Source organism: Liolophura sinensis, chromosome 1, assembly GCF_032854445.1.
Source record: "Liolophura sinensis isolate JHLJ2023 chromosome 1, CUHK_Ljap_v2, whole genome shotgun sequence".
In the NCBI taxonomy this organism is placed as follows: Eukaryota; Metazoa; Mollusca; class Polyplacophora; order Chitonida; family Chitonidae; genus Liolophura; species Liolophura sinensis.
Window position 1 is genome coordinate 72466614 of NC_088295.1, and position 21632 is coordinate 72488245.

The 21632-nt window shown below is 38.8% G+C and overlaps 1 protein-coding gene across 1 annotated transcript; it reads left to right on the forward strand.

Annotated features, from left to right (window-relative positions):
• Positions 1–4464: 4464 nt before the first annotated feature.
• Positions 4465–5619, forward strand: LOC135463793 (GATOR1 complex protein NPRL2-like). Its single transcript, XM_064741235.1, has one exon. The coding sequence runs from the start codon at positions 4465–4467 to the stop codon at positions 5617–5619; it is 1155 nt and encodes a 384-aa protein (XP_064597305.1).
• The last annotated feature ends 16013 nt before the right edge of the window (positions 5620–21632 follow it).

A 21632-nucleotide genomic window follows, 5' to 3' on the forward strand; every position in this document is an offset into this window, starting at 1 on the left:
ACATGTACATGTGTGCGTACGTGACCGTGTACATAGGCCTACACCCGCATATCAGTTCATCTTATAACAACAGAAGCTCAGTCTTCGGAGAACAAATAGTAAATATTCTAATTTTAGGCCATTTTTTAAATTCAAGAATAAAATAAAGCCCGCATATGTTTAATATCGTATTTTATTTTACTTTTCTCGAAATGCGTGAAGATTTATATATTTATCTATATATTTCAGCACAATCAAGAAGGATACATTATTAAAAACTTCGATGTTATAAAATTTAGATTAACTACAGTACACCTACAATATCACCAGTTCAAAATTTAGTAACAAGTTACTTCTACATTCATATTCATACTGACTTTCCCTACATCATTGGATTATCATGAGACTGACCAGTGAGCACGCAGCGTCAGTTAAAAATAGGGCTAATTCCTAGAATAAAAGCACATAATGGTTTTTGCATGTGTTACATTACTCGACATGCAGCCTTTTGTTTTATCTGGCGACATACTGTGAGTTTAGAGCCTGTAGTGTTAGCAGCACACTTAATGTGATCATAAAACTATGATATATTAACTTCGCACTACAGCTATTGTATATTTATCAAAACATTCAACAGCTTTTTAGTTTACAATGATAGTATGCAGATATAGTTTAACAGTTTACAACCCTGTAGTGCAAACATTGACTAAACATTATTAGCATCCTTAATGTGATTACAAAACAGTACAAGAAACATAGACAATGGAGCCCTTAGGAAAACGAACACGTGCGTATGAGGAGAAAAGACCATCAAATGTCTACAAGTTCCACGCCAAACTTTCCACCGGCGCAGCAGGAATGAGCCTTGAACATGCCGAAAACAACAGAGGTCTTTTGATCACATTAGCGATGTGTGTTATAAACAATAAAATAAAGATTGGAAAATAACACATGATTAGTGAGGCCACATGTGTTTTAAGTATGTTGCAGATCTCGGCTAAACAAGTTACAAGTTTATATATTAGCTTCCATATAGCTTGGGATATATAGGTAGGGGGTCTACATGTACATTTGTAAAATCATTTGGTATATCCACGATGAAAAGCAGTATAGGGAAGTCAGTATATATGTAGCTGTCCATAAGTGCTTGCTATGACATAATGTTTTATAACTACAACATATTCAACATTCCCTGTAGGATTTACATCTCTAAGTATACATAGACGTGTACAGTCTGTTGCAAAAAAGTAAGTGCTATCCGGATTATCGGGGACACACAGGCCAAAGCCAGCATGTATAAAAGACCAATATACAACTGAGCTATTCTTACAAGAATATGTGTATATAGACCTACATTGGGTCTAAAACCATTTCCTTTTTTCTCTAATGTATTGCACCTGTGTATTCTCAACAGTTCTTAGTCGTGAGCGGTTATATAAATCTACATAATGCCAATACTAATATTACGTGAAGTTACCCAACATGGCTAATCACCTGCTGATAGTACACACCAAGCAGTCTTATACATGTACGCCTACTTATGTAGGCATTGTCTAAGGCGTACCTATATACTTTTTTTATTTCTTGGATCCTTTATTTGGAGGCGAAATTATGCTGAAGCGGGTGGGGGTAGGAGAGGGGGGAGGGGGGTACGTGAGATTACGTAGCTGCCTTTTGAATATCAAGTCCTGTGAGATCCGGTCTTGATGCGACACCGCTTTTTTTATTAAATAAATGATTAAATGATGCGTGAAAACTGTGAATAAGTGCATGCTGCCACTATGTAGGCATATGCATATATATTATACATATATATACATTAAGCCTTGGGCCTGTATGCAACTAAACAATGGTACCGGTACACTGAAAGAACTCCTTCTTCATCTAACCATGTGTGAGTGGGTGGGTGTGTATATGTATCGGTGCATGTACCTGTACATATGTCTATTCTCTGTTTATCCACAGTCGCTCTTCTGATCGACTTACCACTCGCCAGATGTATTGTGGTACACTCAAAAATTAATCAGTTAATTTTAACAGAAAGTCTGTTGTCTGAGTGATGTTAGAATGTATTCTTTTATTGCAGTAGATGGTTCTGTTAAATATCAGACACATATTTTATTACTTCAACATAAATATTACAATAGACTAACATGATAATATGTTGAATGCGACGGAATATTGTGTCATAATAACAGAATACATTCTAGAGATGTTGGATCTCTAACAAAAGAATTTCATGGTGCGATGAACGTGGTAAAAAGCGCTCCGTGCACCTGATCCCACGGAATTCCTTTGTTATAGAGATTCAGTATAGCCGTGAGTACTCGTTTTACTTGTTTATGAGCATTTGTTTAACGTTGCCTTTTTTTACATGTAACTGATGCACGTCTACACTATACCGCAGCAACATGTATGTACCGTGTCCAAATCGTTCAAAGCGGTTTACCATATATATATATGCAGTACATGTATAGGCCTTCCGTGCACAAAATTGAAAAAAGACAGGACACACCTGTAGACTCCAAAAAAAAAAAAAAAACTTCAACTTTTTTTTCTATTATAACCTGGGACTAGTACAACTGTTATATTAGTCCCAATTATAACATAATACAGTGTCATACTCAACATTCATGTGTTCTAATGCAATCTTTGTGTTAAATTAACAGAATATGTGTGCCATTTCACTGAATAATCTTCTGCAATAACAGACTGCAATCTAGCATCACTGAGACTGATTTTCTGTTAAATTAAGTGCCCCCCGCCTTTCAAGTAGTGGGGGCCGAAATATGGAGCCCACCTCCCTTCCCCCAAACTTCTTACGTGGCAGGTAGAATTTGACCTTGCTGGGAAGGCAAAGTGTAGTGCATAGTGCCCCATTCTAAAATTTCAACTCTTCCACTTTTACTGTACTAAAATGAACAATAAAGACTAGATCAGTATTTCTTAAAGTACTTACATGAATGATTCTTATAATATCTGCGTCTGATTAAATAGATAACGCTGTCCATACAATTTAGAGATAGGTTCTCTTTGATATGCACATATAAACTAAAGTAAGAAATTATTCAAAATTATGTTAAGAATTTTCTGACGATCAGGTCTCTTTACGCAGCAGTTCAAAGGTATAAATAGTGATAAAAATTTCGCTAAAGACGCTGTGGCTGGTATAGAAAAGGGGACTCGGAATCGTGGCTCCTATATTCGGGATGTTACTGTTCCAGGTGCCCTATATTTGAATGGCTGAGAAATCGTCAATGACAATTTAAGGTCACGGAGCCTCCAGGGCCCGAGTGGCACCTGAGGCTGATTCGACAAAGACATTTCTGACTTAAATCAAAATTTAAAATGTTTTCACAATGTTTAGTTTTCGACGATGAAGTTGAAATGGTGACACAATTTTCTTAAGATAACATTGATGATGTGGTCAAAATCTTAATTTACAGAGTTCAAAAATAAGCTCTAAAATCATGTTTTTCGTTTTTGAGTCCAAATGGGCTGTGAATCGGCCTCTGGACCCTATGAATAGCCTAATGAATGTGTTGGGGTATAGATTTTTAAACTCGGAGCTCCGGGTTTTACTCTCCTGTATATCTGCACCAACCCCCACCCCGACCTCTCGCTTACCCACGACCGCTCTTAATTAGCTATATGCTATATATACACTTCACACTCCATCTCTCGGTGTCCCAAAATGGCTGAGATCTCCTCTACAGCAATCTATGACCTAGACAGTTCCTGGACCCCCCTCCCCTTATGTGATGAGCTGGGCCCTCCATTTTTAATTTCCTTCTGACGCCCCTGATTATGCTGGCCGCTGTCGTATAAGACAAATATTCTTGAGTACGGCGTAAACCACCAGTCAAACCAGATAATTAGGCCATTTCTTTTTATACACAGTTCAATTTTTTATTAAAGAACCGGAATGTTAAACATCCGCATTGTTTTTTGTGGTAAAACACGCATTACTACACGCATTGCATGCAAGCTCTCGCTGGCTTAACGGTTTAAAACGTCGATCTAGCTGAAACCAAGCATCTACAAATCAAACGAAATATGTTTAAAACTTGTCCATGTTTAAAGCGCATAGGGGAGCCAAAAATAACTCGTCGACAATTTGTTTACGGTAACCGGTTCTGATGTTTACCGATGTTAAATTAACCAGCTTACAAGCTAGTGTAGTGCTTATTATATCTCAAATTCAGATGGGATCGTAAGTTTGAGCTGAAACCTTCTAAAATCTTTTTGCCAGCTGAGAATCGCCAAATAAGAAAATTTCGTAAAATTAAACAACTCCAACTTCGATTCTTAACACCTATTTTCCCATTCAAGGGGGGTAACTCTCGCAGGCATATTTGACATGAACGCGAACCAGGAAGTTGAATTTGTAGTGGCGCGTACGACAGGGAATAGAAGGAAAGTTGATGGAGAAATGAGATAGTCATCGACCACAGCAGTTTTCTGACTAAACTTTCGTTACCAGATATGTTGAAGGCACCTGGACACATCAAGTGTATATTCTATAGTGAGTTCCACCCAAAGAAAGGCCCTCGAATAACGTATCAGGTGCCCACGAATTATATCAGTAAAGAAGTGTTCGATGCTCTACACGTTTACATCATCACCAAACCCGAATTGCAGACCCGGCTGATCACAACAAACGCACTGGGCCATACGATTGTGGGATGCCCAGTGTGTATCGATGGCGTCAAGTACAAACGCAATGCCCTGATATTTAACCTCTGTCTGGTTTTTGATGTGGACACCCCGACTTCTAAATACGAAGTGGTGGTGAAAAAACTCTCCACTTATCTGACACAATTAGAGCTGGATAGAGGGTTCCTATCACAGGTAGACAGCAAGAAAATGTTACCGGACATGCTCCACATTATACGGGCAGAGCTGAATAGGAATGGATATTGCAGCATCTCAGTAAACGAGGTTGACACGATTCATCTTAAGGTGTCCCCTTACGTTACCCAGCTCCCCCAAATAGAAGACCAAGACGTTCCCCAGCTGCTACCAGAGTTCGAAACTCTCAGTGCTCAGGATTGGGATCTCACAACACAACAAATCATTGGTTTTATAGATGGCTTTAATCACGTTGTACGGATTGCTTCGGAGGCGGGAGTTGAATCGAACCTGGTGAAAGCCTGTGTGCAGAATTTGCTGCACTACAAAGTAGTAAAACTGACAAGTAGTTTTCAGTACTCTAATGTGTACACAACTACACCTAGACTAGCGGACCTGTCCGGAGACAAAAACCTGCAGGAGAAGTGCATTAAGTTTGTGACAAATCATGGGTGTTCAGTGCCCACATTCCGAGACGTGTTCATGTTTTACTGCAGTTTTACCCCGGGGACGACTGTCAGGGACCTGTGTGTAAGGTATAACCCCTCCGGGCTTCGCATAGACGAGAAGAAACTGGTTCAGTATGGACTGATGAAAGGATACATTAGGCGATTGTACAAGTACCCAATTAAACTGCTAGACGCTGAGTACACCAAGGGGAAACAACTCTACGAATTTTGCAATGGTTGTCATAATTATGACGAAATATGCTGTAAAACAGGCTTAAGTACTCAGGAACTGGAAGAGAAGTTGGAGAAAGACCCAAACATAGTTATTATATGGAAATAAAGACCCTAGAAGTCATCGGTTTTGATCGGTGCAAATATTAACAGTCGCCACATTTGGCTAATATTGAAATATTGAAATATTGCCGCTAAAGGAACAATGACCTAAGGAAATCTCACAACAGCTATATATATATATATATATATATATATATATATATATATATATATAACACCTCGTTCATTTTTTTTTGAACAAGTTAATGAGTGTGCCAATCAAAAAAGGTGTTGTTTATTGCACATTTCCTATGTGATGAGGTCAATATAATACATGTGCTTCAGTCATACAGCTTTCCAGAAAACAATATTGTTATGCATTCCATCTGTTCAAATTTTAGTGATAATGTATTATTCCATATAGAGCTTGGAGTTCCACTTTGATGCACTTTGTCTTAAATTGTTTTATTGGTACCTGGTTTACATCACGTTTTTGTTGTACATTTCATATTTATTGGAGACATTGTGCAATGCTTTATATTTTAATTGTTTACTATTTACCAGTGTTGTTAGATCAATTTTTTTTAAAGATGAAAATGTGTATGTACTTTACTTTGATTTTGTATTCACTATTTTTGGGTGTGTCAGTTATAAAGGAACGATAATATATGGAAAACAAATATCTTATATCTGGAGCATTAGGTTAAAGCTGCAGCATCTGTGAAATAAAGCAACATTATTTAAAGGTACATATGAAAACCTGCTTTACACAAAATCAAGTTCCAATTCACCAACGTGTTGTTTATATTTATCGCTACAGGTGGCGGATTTCTGTTGTATTTATTTTATACACAGAATCGTTTCAATTCACCAAGGAAGGAATGAGTGAGGCACATTATCATGACCATCTGTGTGTTCATGCCTTCTATATCCTGCTGATTAGCACAATATCTTCAGGCCATATCGAAGACACAATAGCGTAGATTCAACCGAAAACTTTACGTATACGTAATTTGGCGAGGCTTTGGAATTTGGGCGTTTCATGTACACTTGACATGTCTTCTTTCGAAGATGTAAATTTCTTGAACACAGCAGTGAGGGTGGCAACGAGACCTTCCGGTCGGTTGGCTAAACCTGTGCCCAAGGACGTCGATTCAGTCTGCCATTAGTTAATTATGAAGTGCTTGCATAGTGAGGTGACGACGTGTGAGAGTGTTCTGCATTTGCGTTAACTCTGGGTAGCCACATCAGCTCCACTGCATTTTATAGCTCACCATATTTATTTATTTATTTGATGTTGGTGTTTTATGCTCTATGCTCGAGAATAAGTTACTTTGATTTCAGACCTGGTTCTAGATGTACATGCATATGTTATAGCTCTTTCTTTAAAAAAAAACTATAAATAACAAGATTTATATATTTTTTTTATCTCATAATTTGCCCGTGTCAGTGATGTAAATTTTCAGTAATCCACGCGTTATATAAATCACCCGAACTTTTGATTGGTCACCTGAACTTTCATCGAAAAGCTTATCCCGTGAAAAAGTACAACTTCATACCGGATACTTCTATTGTTTGTTGCCATGGGGGGAGAAACCGGCTAGCAATCACTTACTGCACCGGGCAGCAGTTTCTTGGTACCAAAAGGTTAAGTTTTTTGGACTCTAGATAGAGAAAAAAGTTATCTTCATGAAATGTGAAAAAAGGAAATGAAGTGCTTGACGACGTAAGCCTAAATAAGATACCGGTACTCACAAACGGTGAATCCGGGTTCAACCGTCAACTACAGCGGCATGCCTCGGTTTCAGATTTTCACGAAATTAAAAACCTACAAACTTAACTTTGTAGAGCACCAAAGAGTTGTCTAATGTGAATGAACTGGTCTGCAACTGGTGTACCTCAAGATTATTCTTATATCTAGGCCATTCTATTTGCCACATCGAACACGATAGTTGGTCTCACTGTGACCCTTTGATTCAATGTCATTCTACCATCAAACAGTCCAAAACAGAACCAAAATTAAGCCCTTTGAAATATGGTAAACACTGTTTTGTTGCATACTCCAAGTTCCATGATGGCTAGATGGTTAGTAAGATTAGGAACTAAGTTAAAGCCTATATTTGAATATTTCATTCAGTATGATTTTCGAAATCACCGCTCCTCGCACCCTGGAAGTCATCGCACCACTTCATAGAGATATGACCTAGATTTAGGTCATAGTTTTTGAGCCAAATGTTTCCACAAATAGCAGTTATGAATGCTGATAGTGACCTTTCAATTTATTACACGTCACTAAAAAATGGGATGTACGGAGGCTCCCAAGAGGGAGCAAGAGCAAGAGGGAACTAAATGCGCAACGACGCTATAATAGCTTGAGGCGGGTGTGACATTCTTAGCGAGAACATATCACCACGAATGTCTGTCAAGGTCAACATCAATGAATGAAAGAAAAGCACGATACTCTTCAGCTTTTATCCTCGAGGAGACTGAAATACTGCCTATGAGGCAATCATTAACCACGCATTCATTCTTTCATTCTGCACATCCGGCCTCAGGACACCCTTTACCGGAATACTGTTGCTTGGCTCAAATATTTGACTGAGGTTACAATGTAATATCAAAGGAATTGAGGCATCTGGCATGAAGTTATTTATTAATTTGTCCTTAATTTTTTTTTATTTATTTTATTGTTTTGTAACCACATTTTCAAAATTTTTAGGTTGCGGAAACCATGGTCATGCCCGACGTAAACCACCAATCCTGGCTAAGTTGTGGGTATAAATTTTCATATGTATATGCATATTGTTGCACATGCTGCGTAAACGTGGTTTTCAAGCATTCCCAATGTTACTTACAGGCTGTATATTTGTTAGGTATATATATGTACATATAATGAAATACTGGGTACAGCTTTCAAAGCTGACACCGGAAGTCAGAGTACACCCGGCTGTATTGACATGCGGAGCGAAGACGTGATATTTTTTTTTTTGACTCTGATGAATGTGCGTACCTGATAGTGTGAGGCTTACCTTAAGTACCGAGACAGTCCACAGGTGAATCTAGTGCACATAAGTTAATGAGTTTGACCTTTGCACAGGTGAAACTGTTTGGTGCTTTTGTTTTTGTCTTTGAGTGAATGCCTGGGTGCCTGGCTGTTCCTATCTGTCCCAAATATAAATGCAACCATGTAGACGTTACCGTTACATCTGTTTAGGTGTACCCGTTAAGGAATCAATCCCAGACAACGGCGTTATTCACTGAAGACCGGTAACCATATTTAACCTGGGACTAACATATTATGTATATATTAGTCCCAGATTTATCAAATAAGTATTTATGTCAAAAATTCAAACTCGGCTACAGTTAAAATGCTTTGTTCTGTAGAAAGTTCAAACTTAATATACACTGATTTAGCACTGCAGAGCAATGTGACAATCACAATTCGAGATCTTTCCTGTTCACATTTATTTGTTTATTTATTTATTTGATTGGTGTTTTACGCCGTACTCAAATATATTTCACTTATACGACGGCGGCCAGTATTATGGTGGGGGGAACCCACGACCTTCCGCAGGTTGCTGACAGATCTTCCCACGTACTCCCTGTTCTCAGTTTGGCTTTTTAAAAGTTACAATTGATGACCTTAGCCTTAAGTTGTTTGATAAATAGGATCCCTGGGTGAGCTTGCATCACAAGATAAACTGGCTCGTTCAGGTTATGTATTTGTGTGGAGGTTAATATCATGCCCGCTTCCCTGTAACTGTATATGTACTTGTATCTTGGTAAAAGAACAGCATCCTGGTATAAGAACAATAAATATAAGCTGTGATGTATATCGACCTATATTTACATTAAGTATGTGCCTGTTAATTAGTGAGTGTGTAGCAACGGCTCTTCAACTTACTTGGTTGGCTACATTGCCTTACTAGAAAACGCCAATAACCGAATTAACTCCGTTCTTGTAACAGGACATATTGTTACACAAGCGTCCGTGTGGACACAAAGCGCATAAGTGTACCATGAGTGTAGACATTTGTTTGTCATGTGAACGTGTTAATTGTCCCTCATTCATGGGACTAATACAACCGTTATATTAGTCCCAGTTCATTCTGAAGTATACCACCCCAAACATAACTGTTACTGGTACATTTAGATCGGTATTCCCGCGATAGTTTAAGTTATAGGCGAAACCATTAGACCTAACGTACAGTCTCGATAACTGGGGTAGAATTAGCTCTACGTCAGATTGTAGGTTTGTAGGCCATAAAAAACAAAACAATTCTGTCAAAAGTTTTAAACATTTACATGGCTTTATGAATCTTACTTACTCAAGCCTAAGTGTAATTGATGTCCTCTTTGCAATTGCAAATGTTTAAGAAAGAGAAAAAAAAAAAAAAAAAAATATATATATATATATATATATATATATATATATATATATATATATATATATATATATATATATATATATATATATATATATATATAGTACGAACATCTCTTCGTGTTTCTTCTAGAGGATTTTCCGGTCGGTGCAGGTATAAATTTTGTCCTGTTTCTCCACCCGTAATCCCGATGTCCGTCAAACATATAAACAAATTATCTTCGATTACGATGTGTGGCCTCGGTGGCCGAGATAGTTAGATAGAGACTGAATTCAAGTCCAGTTCATGCTGTCTTCCTCATCGGCCGTGTGTGGGAAGGTCACTCAATAGATTTCGGATTGTTGGGGGTTATTAAATGAAATCAGACATTTTTCTTTATTTCAGCAAATGAATATTTTTGAAGATAATTTTCCCAGACTGATTTTCTTTTGTGAAAATATCGGTGTGGGGGGTTCTACAGTACAATTTCAACTCTTGAGAGACATTACATGTAAGACATACATATACATACAGGTATACAGTACACCCACAACAAATTTCTGTATTCATAACTTGTCTATATCCTGTTTGCACATATTTCAGAAAATGTCGTCGTCATTCAAAGAAAGGACCAAATAGTCACCTCTTTAGCGCGTCCTGTCGTTTGGATCCGGGATCACGCTGATTTTTATCGAATAACACAACAATATTATATGTTATACTATTTAGGGCCTCAGAAAATATGCAGGGTGTGTACATGGGCACTCATGGACGGGATGTGTATTACGGGTAATGCATAAGTGTTACAAATGCAATGTTGGGAGTGTCATCTGTCCAGTTTAAACCAGTGTATTCATATAGACAATTATCATAAATGACTAATGTATAACAAAGCTTGCAGAGCGGATGTTTTCTCCACCAAGTTCAGCCGAATGTGTTGTGTTTTTTTTGTAAATACAATGTTAATGTTTTCAGTCTTCTGAATTTATTTATTTATTTGATTGGTGTTTTACGCCGTACTCAAGAATATTTCACTTATGCGACGGCGGCCAGCGTTATGGTTGGAGGAAACCGGGCAGAGCCCGGGGGAAACCCACCGCCATCCGCAGGTTGTTGGCAGACCTTCCCACGTACGGCCGGAGAGGAAGCCAGCATGAGCTGGACTTGAACTCACAGCGACCGCACATTGTTCTGAAAGAGTGGTTCTTGTTGCTTGTTTTCGTGTGTTTCAACCAAATATTTGCGGCCCAGTTGTTACCAGTGTATGTAGTTCAAAATATTTCCTCCCGCTCACTAAATTTCAAATATTTGTATTTCTCGGTACTCTAACACTTGATTCTGAGAAATATTCTTTTTTTTTCTGTAGTTTTTATACGACACTTCCATGCACGATTGCTACTATATATATACTGAAAACAGTTGAACAGAAAAGAAAGACGCTAAGCCCTTAAAGAACGACTGTGTTGATGACGTCATCATAAGTATATGGCTGATATAAAACAGTCTAGTATCCAGGGAGATAACCGCACCTCGTCAGTTGGCTGCCAAATCCCTTGACTTGAGGGCGCTTCCGGGCCAAGTGGAAACTGGAAGCGAGAGGTTGACGGCTTGCAGAAACTTTCGGCATCAAAGAAGCAAATAGAAATAGAACTACGAAACAGCGATGCCGGAGTTCAAGCTGACATTTGGGGTTTATGACGTCACTTCTGGTTTAAGGTACTCTTTAATGCATTGAGATGCCAAACGGTGTTGCCTTATGATTTGTAAAGTAGATATGATCACAATAGGGATTCAGGTCGAAGTCATGAATGCCTAAAGGCTTCCAGAGTCCACCATTGACAAATATTAAGCAAAGTTTACATCATCAATTGTTTCGAAACTCCACACCAGTCAATTGTGACCATATTCAGCCGACTAAACGTGTCTGCACAAGTACACCCTGAATGACAAAACTGTCTAAATACGTAACAGACACCAGATAATGTCAACAAATACATTCTGGCCAGGTTACAAGCTGTTCCGAGGTTGCCCTGCTCCTACAAACAGCGGTATAGTTGGAAACAAAGCTCATTTGATGCTTGGAAACGTTCATGTAAAGTTAAGTATAAAATGCATATGTTTCTAAAACGTTAACCTTATACATTTAAATAGTTTCAGAAAAACTTTTGCAAACATTTTAAATTTTAAAGTTTAAACTCTGCAGGAGAAAGTTAATCTAAATTATAATGAGTTTGTTTTGGTGGTATGACATTTTCCCGACCGGTGGTTATAGAGTCAGAACGTGCTTGAGCCCAAGTCGTGATAAGGCGGCACAGGACGGAAGGATTAACCCAGAATTTTGACGGCGACCCTTACAACAGCAATTAGCCTAACAAAACATTAGGTGTATTGTGTCACAAAGGCAAAATAACAACTGCACACCACAGCTTTGGTGTCTATAGCTTAAGCCCCTTTCTTTACATCTCTACGTTCTGTATGTATTACTTAAACAGCATACAGCCTCTCACAATGCTCCAGATTCATGTTATACTGTATGTTTAAACTTGCATACCAATTGCATAATGCATCGTTACACACATTGCCAAAATGATAATGATACATTTTTTGCACACTGATTACAACACCTTTGTGAATTTCCAAAACTATTTTTAGATATGGCTTTATATACACGTACAAGTGGATGTAACTTTTGTTCAAGTTTTTAAAACTTTTGTGGAAACAATTGTTTTTCATCCCATTGTATTCATGGAATCTGTGATTAATCTGAGATAGAACTCATGTATGGCTGATGTTATCAACACATGTATTTGCTTGGATTTCACAACTGTTTGTTCTGTCAGTTTTCGCGCTATAGCCGCACATCACGAATTCATGTACCTGCGTATGCATTGCATCAAAGCATATTTCTCATTTTTAACATCATGTCCAACCCAATGAAAACCTGAACAGATTACGCATATAACAGGTGTCATTTTCATAGTAGGCTCCGCTGGAATGAACAGTACACATGTATATAATATGTGATTTATAGAAATCAGCGTTTTACTACTTATTATGCACTGCTGTAGGGCTGTGTTTAAACACAAGATGTTAGCTTAACCACGCACATCGTTAACTCATCATTAAAGTGTTACCTGCATTTTTACACCAATATATCATCCTATTTTAAGCTACTTAAAATACCAAAAAGAAAAGTATCTGATGAAAATTAAAGCTAGCAGAATACATATGCATTAACTTTGATTTAAATGTGCTTCTTGTATAATCAGTTAATTCCGGCATAAATTAACTTACGTTAGAACAAGACTACAACATAGAGAATAAAACCAGAGCAGTGACGACATCGTGATAGTTGGCATATGGTCATATGTATTATCGGTGAAATCTGGTTTTTGTTTTGTTTGTTTTTTTTTGGTGTTTTTTTTTTTTTTCGTTGTTGTTGTTAATTTACGTCAATTAAAGTTTTATATCTGTTGTTCATGTATATGTTTAAAAATAGGAACATATACAGCCCCTAGCATCATGGCTGAAGCAGAATTAGATAATAGAAATGCGGTGGTGTTAATTGCAATTTATTAGACGACACTGGTACAGAATTACTCAAAATCTATGCATCGAAATAAACATTCGTATACAAGCGGTCAAAGAATAAGTTGTTATCATATTCAACATACAAACACATTAAAACAATGCAAATGGACCGAGCCTTACTGTATGCTTAGTCCACCAGCAGAATCCTGGTTTATATAGTAATGGAACATTTCAGACATCACGATTCAACGTTTATGGACTAAGACTTGACTATGTCGTCATATGTTAATCCAAAATACAAATGTAGTCTGTATCCTGGCGGTGGCTCTATAGCAACACTTTCTCACGTAGCCACTTAGGAAGCAGTTTTTCGATGTCACACTTCGATTTTAGGTAGACGAGATCCAGCTGCGGCTTCCTGTCAATACAACAGCCTGTGATAGTGGGCGAACGTGAACGGCTGTTGACAGGCGGCTGCGTATGTCGAAAACAACGGATCCATATCATATAGCCAAACAACTGGTCTGATATATGAAAATATAGATACCTTAATCTAATGTGCATCTTATTCCATATAATCGGGGCCTCCGTGGCCGAGATGGTTAACACGCCAGGGCGGCACAATAACCCTGAACCTCTCACTAATGCGGTCTCTATGAGTTCAAGTCCAGCTCATGCTTGGTTCCTCTCCTGCCGTACGTGGGAAGGTCTTGCAGCAGCCTGCGGATGGTCGTGGGTTTCCTCCGGGCTTTGCCCGGTTTCCTCCCTCAGTAATGCTGGCCGCCGTCGTACAAGTGAAATATTCTTGAGTACGGCGTTAAAATCAAATAAATAAATATTCTCTATAATCGAAATGAGACTGGACAAAGGTATCGATATATCACATGGGAGTCACTCATGGTGGTTGTACAGAAGGTCATTTAACAGCTATCAAACGTCAAAGATTCGTACATTGAGCAGCATCTTGTAAACTTACTCACTGATTACACAAAACCTTTCTAAGGTTATTTATTACCTGTAGTAACAATGCCAATATTGTCAATATACCCTAGCAGTCTGTCCACCATCGTTCCTGCATGATTGGCCAGAAGCCCGTACTATCATTCTCTCTGCCTACAAAATCAAACCTTTTCTTTCTGGTTGCTTCCAAACCAACATTGTCATCCTCTTTTAGTCAGTAGAGTCGTTATAATCCCTTCAATCCCACAATGGACACCACTTCTACATTGTCAATTTTCTCTAAACACCGCACCCAATATCGTTCACACGTAAAGAGGCTATACGGGAGATTTTTTGGCGTCCATATTGGCTAAAATCAATTTATCTGTATTTACAAAGAATAGCACAAATCACTGACCTTACCAGCACTGTTTATAATGTTAAAATGAGTTTAAAAAGTTATAATGCTCCGACTGGCTTTATTTTATTTTATCAACGTTATTACCGAATTTGAAAGATAACACGTGTACAGATTAGGCTGACATTTTGTGAAAGGTAATTATTTTGGCTATCCTAAAATAGCAAAAATTCTGTTGGATGTGAGCCATTGTCAGCTGGGCATCATGCAGGACTACAATGGCTTTGTAGAAATCGGCACGTGACACCACTACTGTCATTATTCTCTAAACACCAAGCCAACATTGCCCGAACATCAATTCTGTTGGTTTCATGACACGGTCTTTATAGAAACAGACCTTCACACAAAAACACTCGTGTTGTGTGATCACGCACTTGTGTTCTTTCCAACAAAAGTCTTGTGTCATATTTGAACAACCCTATCTTGTGTTGAACAAACATAAGGTCTTGTGTTGAAAGAATTGAACAATGAAGATGTGTTCGATGTAGTACACAACTTTTTGATGTACCAATACAACTGGGCATGATAGGCATAAATTACCTCATTTTGGTTTAACACAAGTTTGTGTCTTATTATTTGTATCGCAAACATGTGTATTTCACATCTATTTAACACATGTTTTTGTTGGGGTAACATATTTCTGTGTTGAATAAAAACAACACAAGTTGTGTCAGATTTCAAAAAAGTGTTATTTTGAGTGCATATGTACGTTATAATTCCCCTGTCCACAATGGACACCATTTCCACACTGTCATTCTACTCTACACACCAACACCCACATTGCAACTTTTTATAACAACCCCATTTTTATTCTCGACGGAAACAGTCTAAATGCACCATTCCCTACTAAGCTCCAGACGCTCTCTTTTAACCATTTAGGACACCACGCCTGTGAACTGTTTCTTATTCTCTGACGAAAATGTTAAATTTCAACGTGCAAATATTTCGTATAAATTAGATTTATCAATTTTGTTCCTTCACATCTACACTCAGAAAAGATCTTCTATACGTTCAAGCTTTCCTGTCAGAAAAGTTTGCCTGCCTTCGCAGCAGGCTATATATGTACAAATAATCAGGTTTTATTTTAATTGTCAACCTTCACACCCACTAGCATCATGGAAATGATAATAAAATGCTGTGAAATTAATAACAATTTACTATACGTCACATATACATGGATATACCCGTTTTTGTTCTTTTTTTTTTACTAAATTGTTATTTCCACCCGGCCTTTCAAATAGTTTACATTCCCGTTCTCATCCGAACAAAGACAGTTTGTACAACTACCAATTCAAGCTGCACAACAATCTCTTCTGTTCTTATCAAAACAAATGTGTCTATGACTAACGGATTATGTCATATATTCACGCTTTCCCCAGAAAGCATACCATTCTACCGTATATGCGTATCCAAGCAATACACTTCTACTCCATTAATGACTCCAGCAAAACCTACCACCATGACTCCAATAAAACCACCCACCGTGACATCAGCATCATCAACCACCATCACTGCAGAAATACTAATCACTATTGATTGATTGATTGGCATTTAACGCCTTGTCCATGTCCAGCAACACTAGCCAACGTAACTCTAGCAACTCCGATAACAATGACTCCAGCAACACCAACCACCGTAACTTCAACAACATCAACCACCTCAGTCCAGTAACGCTAACAAAAATGACTGCATCAACACCAACATTCATGACCTCAACAACACCAACCACCGTATCTCCAGCAACTCCGATAACAATGACTCCAGTAACACCAACCGCCCTAACTACAGCAACACCAACCACGGTAACTTCAACAACACCAGCCACCGTAACTCCAGTAACTCCAACAATAATGACTCCATCGACACCAACATTAATGACTTCAGCAACACCAACCACCGTAACTCCAGCAACTCCAATAACAATGATTTCAGCAACACCAATAACAATGACTCCAACACCGGCCACCGTAAGTCGTGCAGCAACAATAGCATTAATAACCACAACAACACCAACCACTATAACTCGAACAACATCAATCAGCATGACGCCAGCAACACAAACCACCGTGAAAACAGTAACCACCATGAATCCTGAAGCACGCTGTACCTGAAGAACCTCTTGAATTAGAGCCGTCACAACCGTGTACAACACACGCCTCCTGAGTTAGAGCCGAAACATTTCATCCTTGTACCTGACATACCCCCTGAGTTAGAGGAGGCCATTTAGGACACCATGCCTGTGAAATCGAGTTCTTATCGCTTGACGAAAATGTCACCATAGTCCTCCATCCTGAGTTAGAACCGCCACACCCCACCAAGGACAGCGATCCTGAGTTAGAACCACCACACCTCACCAAGGACCTCGATCCTGAGTTAGAACCACCACACCTCACCAGGGTCCTCAAACCTGAGTTACAACCGCCATACTTCCCCACGGACCTCGATCCTGAGTTAGAATCACCACACCTCACCAAGGACCTTGAAACTGAGTTAGAAGTGCCACACTTCACCAGCGACCACGATCCTAAGTTACAACCACCAAACCTCACCAAGTACCTCGATCCTGATTTAGAACCACCACACCAAGGACCTCGATCCTGAGTTAGAACAGCCACACCACAAGAGGGACCTATAGGCTGAGTTAAAACTCAGGCAGACGACCAAGCGGTACATGAAATAGAACCCTTTACAGTATTTCTCGATGCCTGCAGTGCAAAATATTTATATTGAATGCTGTTCGTCGATATATGACGATATATATCAGTAATCTTCAAAGCTTGTATTGACCATGATACAGTTGTTTGCTTCTCTGCACGCCGTCCAATAACACGAAATAAACAGAAACTTTTGATTTACTTCACTCAAGCGACGGCGGCCAGGATAATGGTGGTAGGAAACAAGGCAAAGCCTAGGGGAAACCCACGATCATCCGGAGAGGAACCCAACATGAGCTGCACTTGAACTCAATGACCTCTTTGATGTGAGGCTTCCTTTGACTTAACGGAGGACCCGAGTGCAGAATGTCATAGCTAACGGTAATTTGCGCAAGTTCTTGCGCCAATCGAGGATGTATCAAGGCTGGCAATTTTGAAGTTTATATATTATCCCGATCAACGCTGAAGGCGCATACGATTTACTGAACCGGAGTCAAATGCCGCCTTCGATCGTGGCACTGCGTTTGTCAGAAACCTGAATACACGTACTTGAAGACCGGTGTGACAGTTCGAGCCAGAAGAGTAAGTTAACGGAAGATGACCGGACTACAGACAAGAATGTTCGCCTCGCGTCGCCATGCAATGTTGTCATGCCTCGCGCTGCCATGCCCCACTTAAATCACAGCATATTCCGGAGGTTGATATATCAAGAAACCAACCATTGTTAATCCATTAGCTCATAGATCCACCAGTCGATGAAGGATGAAGCCGAAGGGTGCCTGTTGCAATATAAGAGACATCTATATATAGGCTATAATAATGTAATACTGGGTGGACGTTAAACATGAATTAGACAACTAAAGATAAATTGCAAATATATATACATCCTTATTGCCGTTTTGTTTACTACCACACAGACCCTTTAGCTTCTGCTGAGGAAATTAATGTACAGTAATCTTCAAGGCTTTTCTTCATTCCGATGACATTTTTCTTAAAATATACATCGCTGACCAAGCTCAACATGGCAACACATGACATACTTAAATGAAAAATAGGCAGTCCTCACACCTTATATGTGAATGTTAGGCCACGTTCCTCTGCAATGTGTAGGAGCCGTATACGCTATAACTGCGCATGTAGAACGCCATGACCTAAACCCATATAGACAATGCCCAGATAGGATTCACCACCCAGGGTTTGATTAGATGGATTCGAGCCAAAATGTCTTTGGGCCGACTGCAAACACTTGTATATATTGGGTAAGCATAAAAAATGGTCCGTACTTTGATACTGCATTGATCCATTATCCTTTTTTCAAACCCTTTCAAACTATAGACGGTCCCCTTTTCATGACTTAATATAATGACCAGTTTTCAAGGTCATATCTTGAGTAGTCTGTACATATGGTTAAAATAAAGACATAGCCTCAAAAACGCACGTTCCGGTGACCCACATTGCATCACCTGTCAGGTGTCATGAGTAGAGCGCGCGCTGCACCTGTGTGACACGCGTCAGTCAATTGTTGTCTGGAAAAATTGTCTGGCTCTTGTGTCAGAGAAACCCTTCTGCCAGATAGGCACAAGTTTTGCTGAATCAAGATGGTTTTCTCTGCGGCGGATAAGGAATTGATCAACTTTTCTAGTAAAACAAGGTAGAACATCACTTTGAAATGTCCAGATCATGCGCTTTCGATTCTATTTTGATGTTGGTCCCATTAACAGAAATCTTAAAGGATGAAATTGAAATTTGGTCTGCAGACTTAGGACATAATGGTTTTTGAGTGTGTAAATTTTTAGACGCTGACGTAATAGGGTTTCGGAGATATTTAGTGTCAAAGTATGGCCCATTTTTTATGCCAACCCGATATACTTCCATCAATACTAAAGGTTTGGGCTCTCTTGGCGTCCTGCTCAGTAAATGTATATGTACCTACATGTTCAGCTGTTACAAACAAAGCACCACATGCTATAGTATGTTGAAGTACATGCATACATGGCACGACACCTACTTGTATGTATAAAAGCTATATATGTATTACAATATATCAATACATATATAGTTTTTGAACCACTAATTGGTAGTAGGAAGAAAAATGTTCGATTCTCCTCCGATCAATAAGTTTTAAAAAAGCAAAGTGTTTTTTTCTGTTAAAACTGACAGATTAATTTTTTAGTGTATTAAATCTGACAGGCAGTTTGATAATACAATCTCAGAGGCAGTGTAATTTTAGTTTTGGAATATTATACTATCTATTTGCATGTATTGAGATTTGCGGGAAGGATGTGTGTGCATTGTTATAATTTCTCATTTAACTCCCTAGAAATCGGTTAGAATGCATCCCAGGCGGTCTTGAGTTAATTTCAGGGGCTTCCTGGGTCTATGCGATCCCTTAGTCCTGATATCTGTGCTGCGACACTAGCGCCCTCAATCCAGAAAAAGTTCCACCACAATTGATGCATGCACCACGTAGACATTTTCTGAGGCAACAAATGCTTTATTGAACGTTATCTCGCGAATTAATATTTTTTTTTCAACATTTAGGGTATTTGGAATAAAACTTCCGGAATATTAACATTTTTTTCTTGGTTTTCTTGCAACAAAAAAATTACTGGCATGATGTAATTATTATCTGGTCAGATAAGTTAATATGTTGACGTGTATAGAGACTACTCAGGATTTTATTGTATACCTGGCATAAAATCGGTACTATATATAGTCTATATAAATCTCGAATAATTGTGAAAAAAATGTTAGATGGTGCTCAGACGACATTTCCTGAGGGGAAGCGCATTGTATAACCGGTCCCTCTGTACCCGATCAAACATGTATAATGTCTTCGCTCCATTTAACTCCTCTCTTACGCCTGATATACCAAAATAAATGTGGTTTACATGCCAGCTTTTAGTAATAGCCTGGACCATTGACGTTTGGTGCTATCTTTACCCCCGATGGACGGGATGCTTGTACCAAAACAGCACAAAGGGGACATAAACACCTGCAGAGAAAACACATAGACGAAGCTACAGTGGAATGGACATATGTTGGCCATGCTGCTATAAGCTTTACGCCATCAGACGTCATACCAGTATACTGGAGACTCTCGGCTTCTGCACAGTATCCGGTACCCCCAAACCCCGAAACAGTAAACAATAGATACGATCATCCACGAATTGCCGTGCTCTCTAGCTTCACTTTTATGTTGGTCTGGGAGAAATGTTACCGGGCCAGTGGGGTAAATCTAAAAACAGAGGCCGTATCTATAGATTGAGCCTCGCAGCCTCTTGGACTCGATCCAGTTTTACGGACTCTTAATTTCTCATTTGCGTAATTCGACATACTGTGGCTTGTGTTTTATGTACTGGCGTGTATGTCAAATAACTGAGATTATTCACCCTCACATATATAAAGCCTGATATCAAACCCTTGCCACTCAGGATATAAACTCATTCTTCCCTTGGTTGGTCTGAAGTGCCAGCTCAATGCCTTGCTGATCTGTCTATCTGCTGGCAGCCTACTCGGATCTGTGCAAACGAATGGAAGGAGACGGCGAAGCGTCTGTGAAACTAGCGAAGAGCTAGAATGGGATATTTAATCCATAAGCTTCATCCTGTTTAATAGCCTATATAACGTGCTATATAACGCTTGCCAGCTTTTCTAGCGTCATATGACGGTATGCTGTATATGAGGCATTTACAGTCAATTCACTGATGCAGCTCTTGTTACAGACAAACAATAACGAGGTGCATTTTCAGATATCTATTTCACCTGCAACAAGTAAGTATCTTTTTTTCTATGTTAATGAAATGTTCCATTATACATATATAAGCTTAACATATCTGTCTATGCTTAGAACTCAAGCCACGTTCTTGTTTAATTATTGTTGCAAGGGAATTATTCGTGTAGTGCATGTATAGATGTATAAGGTAACCTATGATAGGCCAGTGCATGGTATAATAATATAGAATTGTTTTCAACCAGAAACAGATGATTAATTATGTATTTAGGAAAACATACATTGTATTCTTGGCCACAGCGGGATCGAGGTGGTAGGATAAATTCGTCGATAATATTTAGATATTTTTAGAATGAACAGCCACAGAACGTAGTATTCTATGCATAATATTCTTAATATCCGTGTCGGTATCCTTACTTGCATGTGTTTAACGAGGTAAGT

Bases quoted from the DNA above. Each gene is read 5' to 3' on its own strand.
- LOC135463793 (XM_064741235.1), top strand. From the start codon at position 4,465: ATGTTGAAGGCACCTGGACACATCAAGTGTATATTCTATAGTGAGTTC.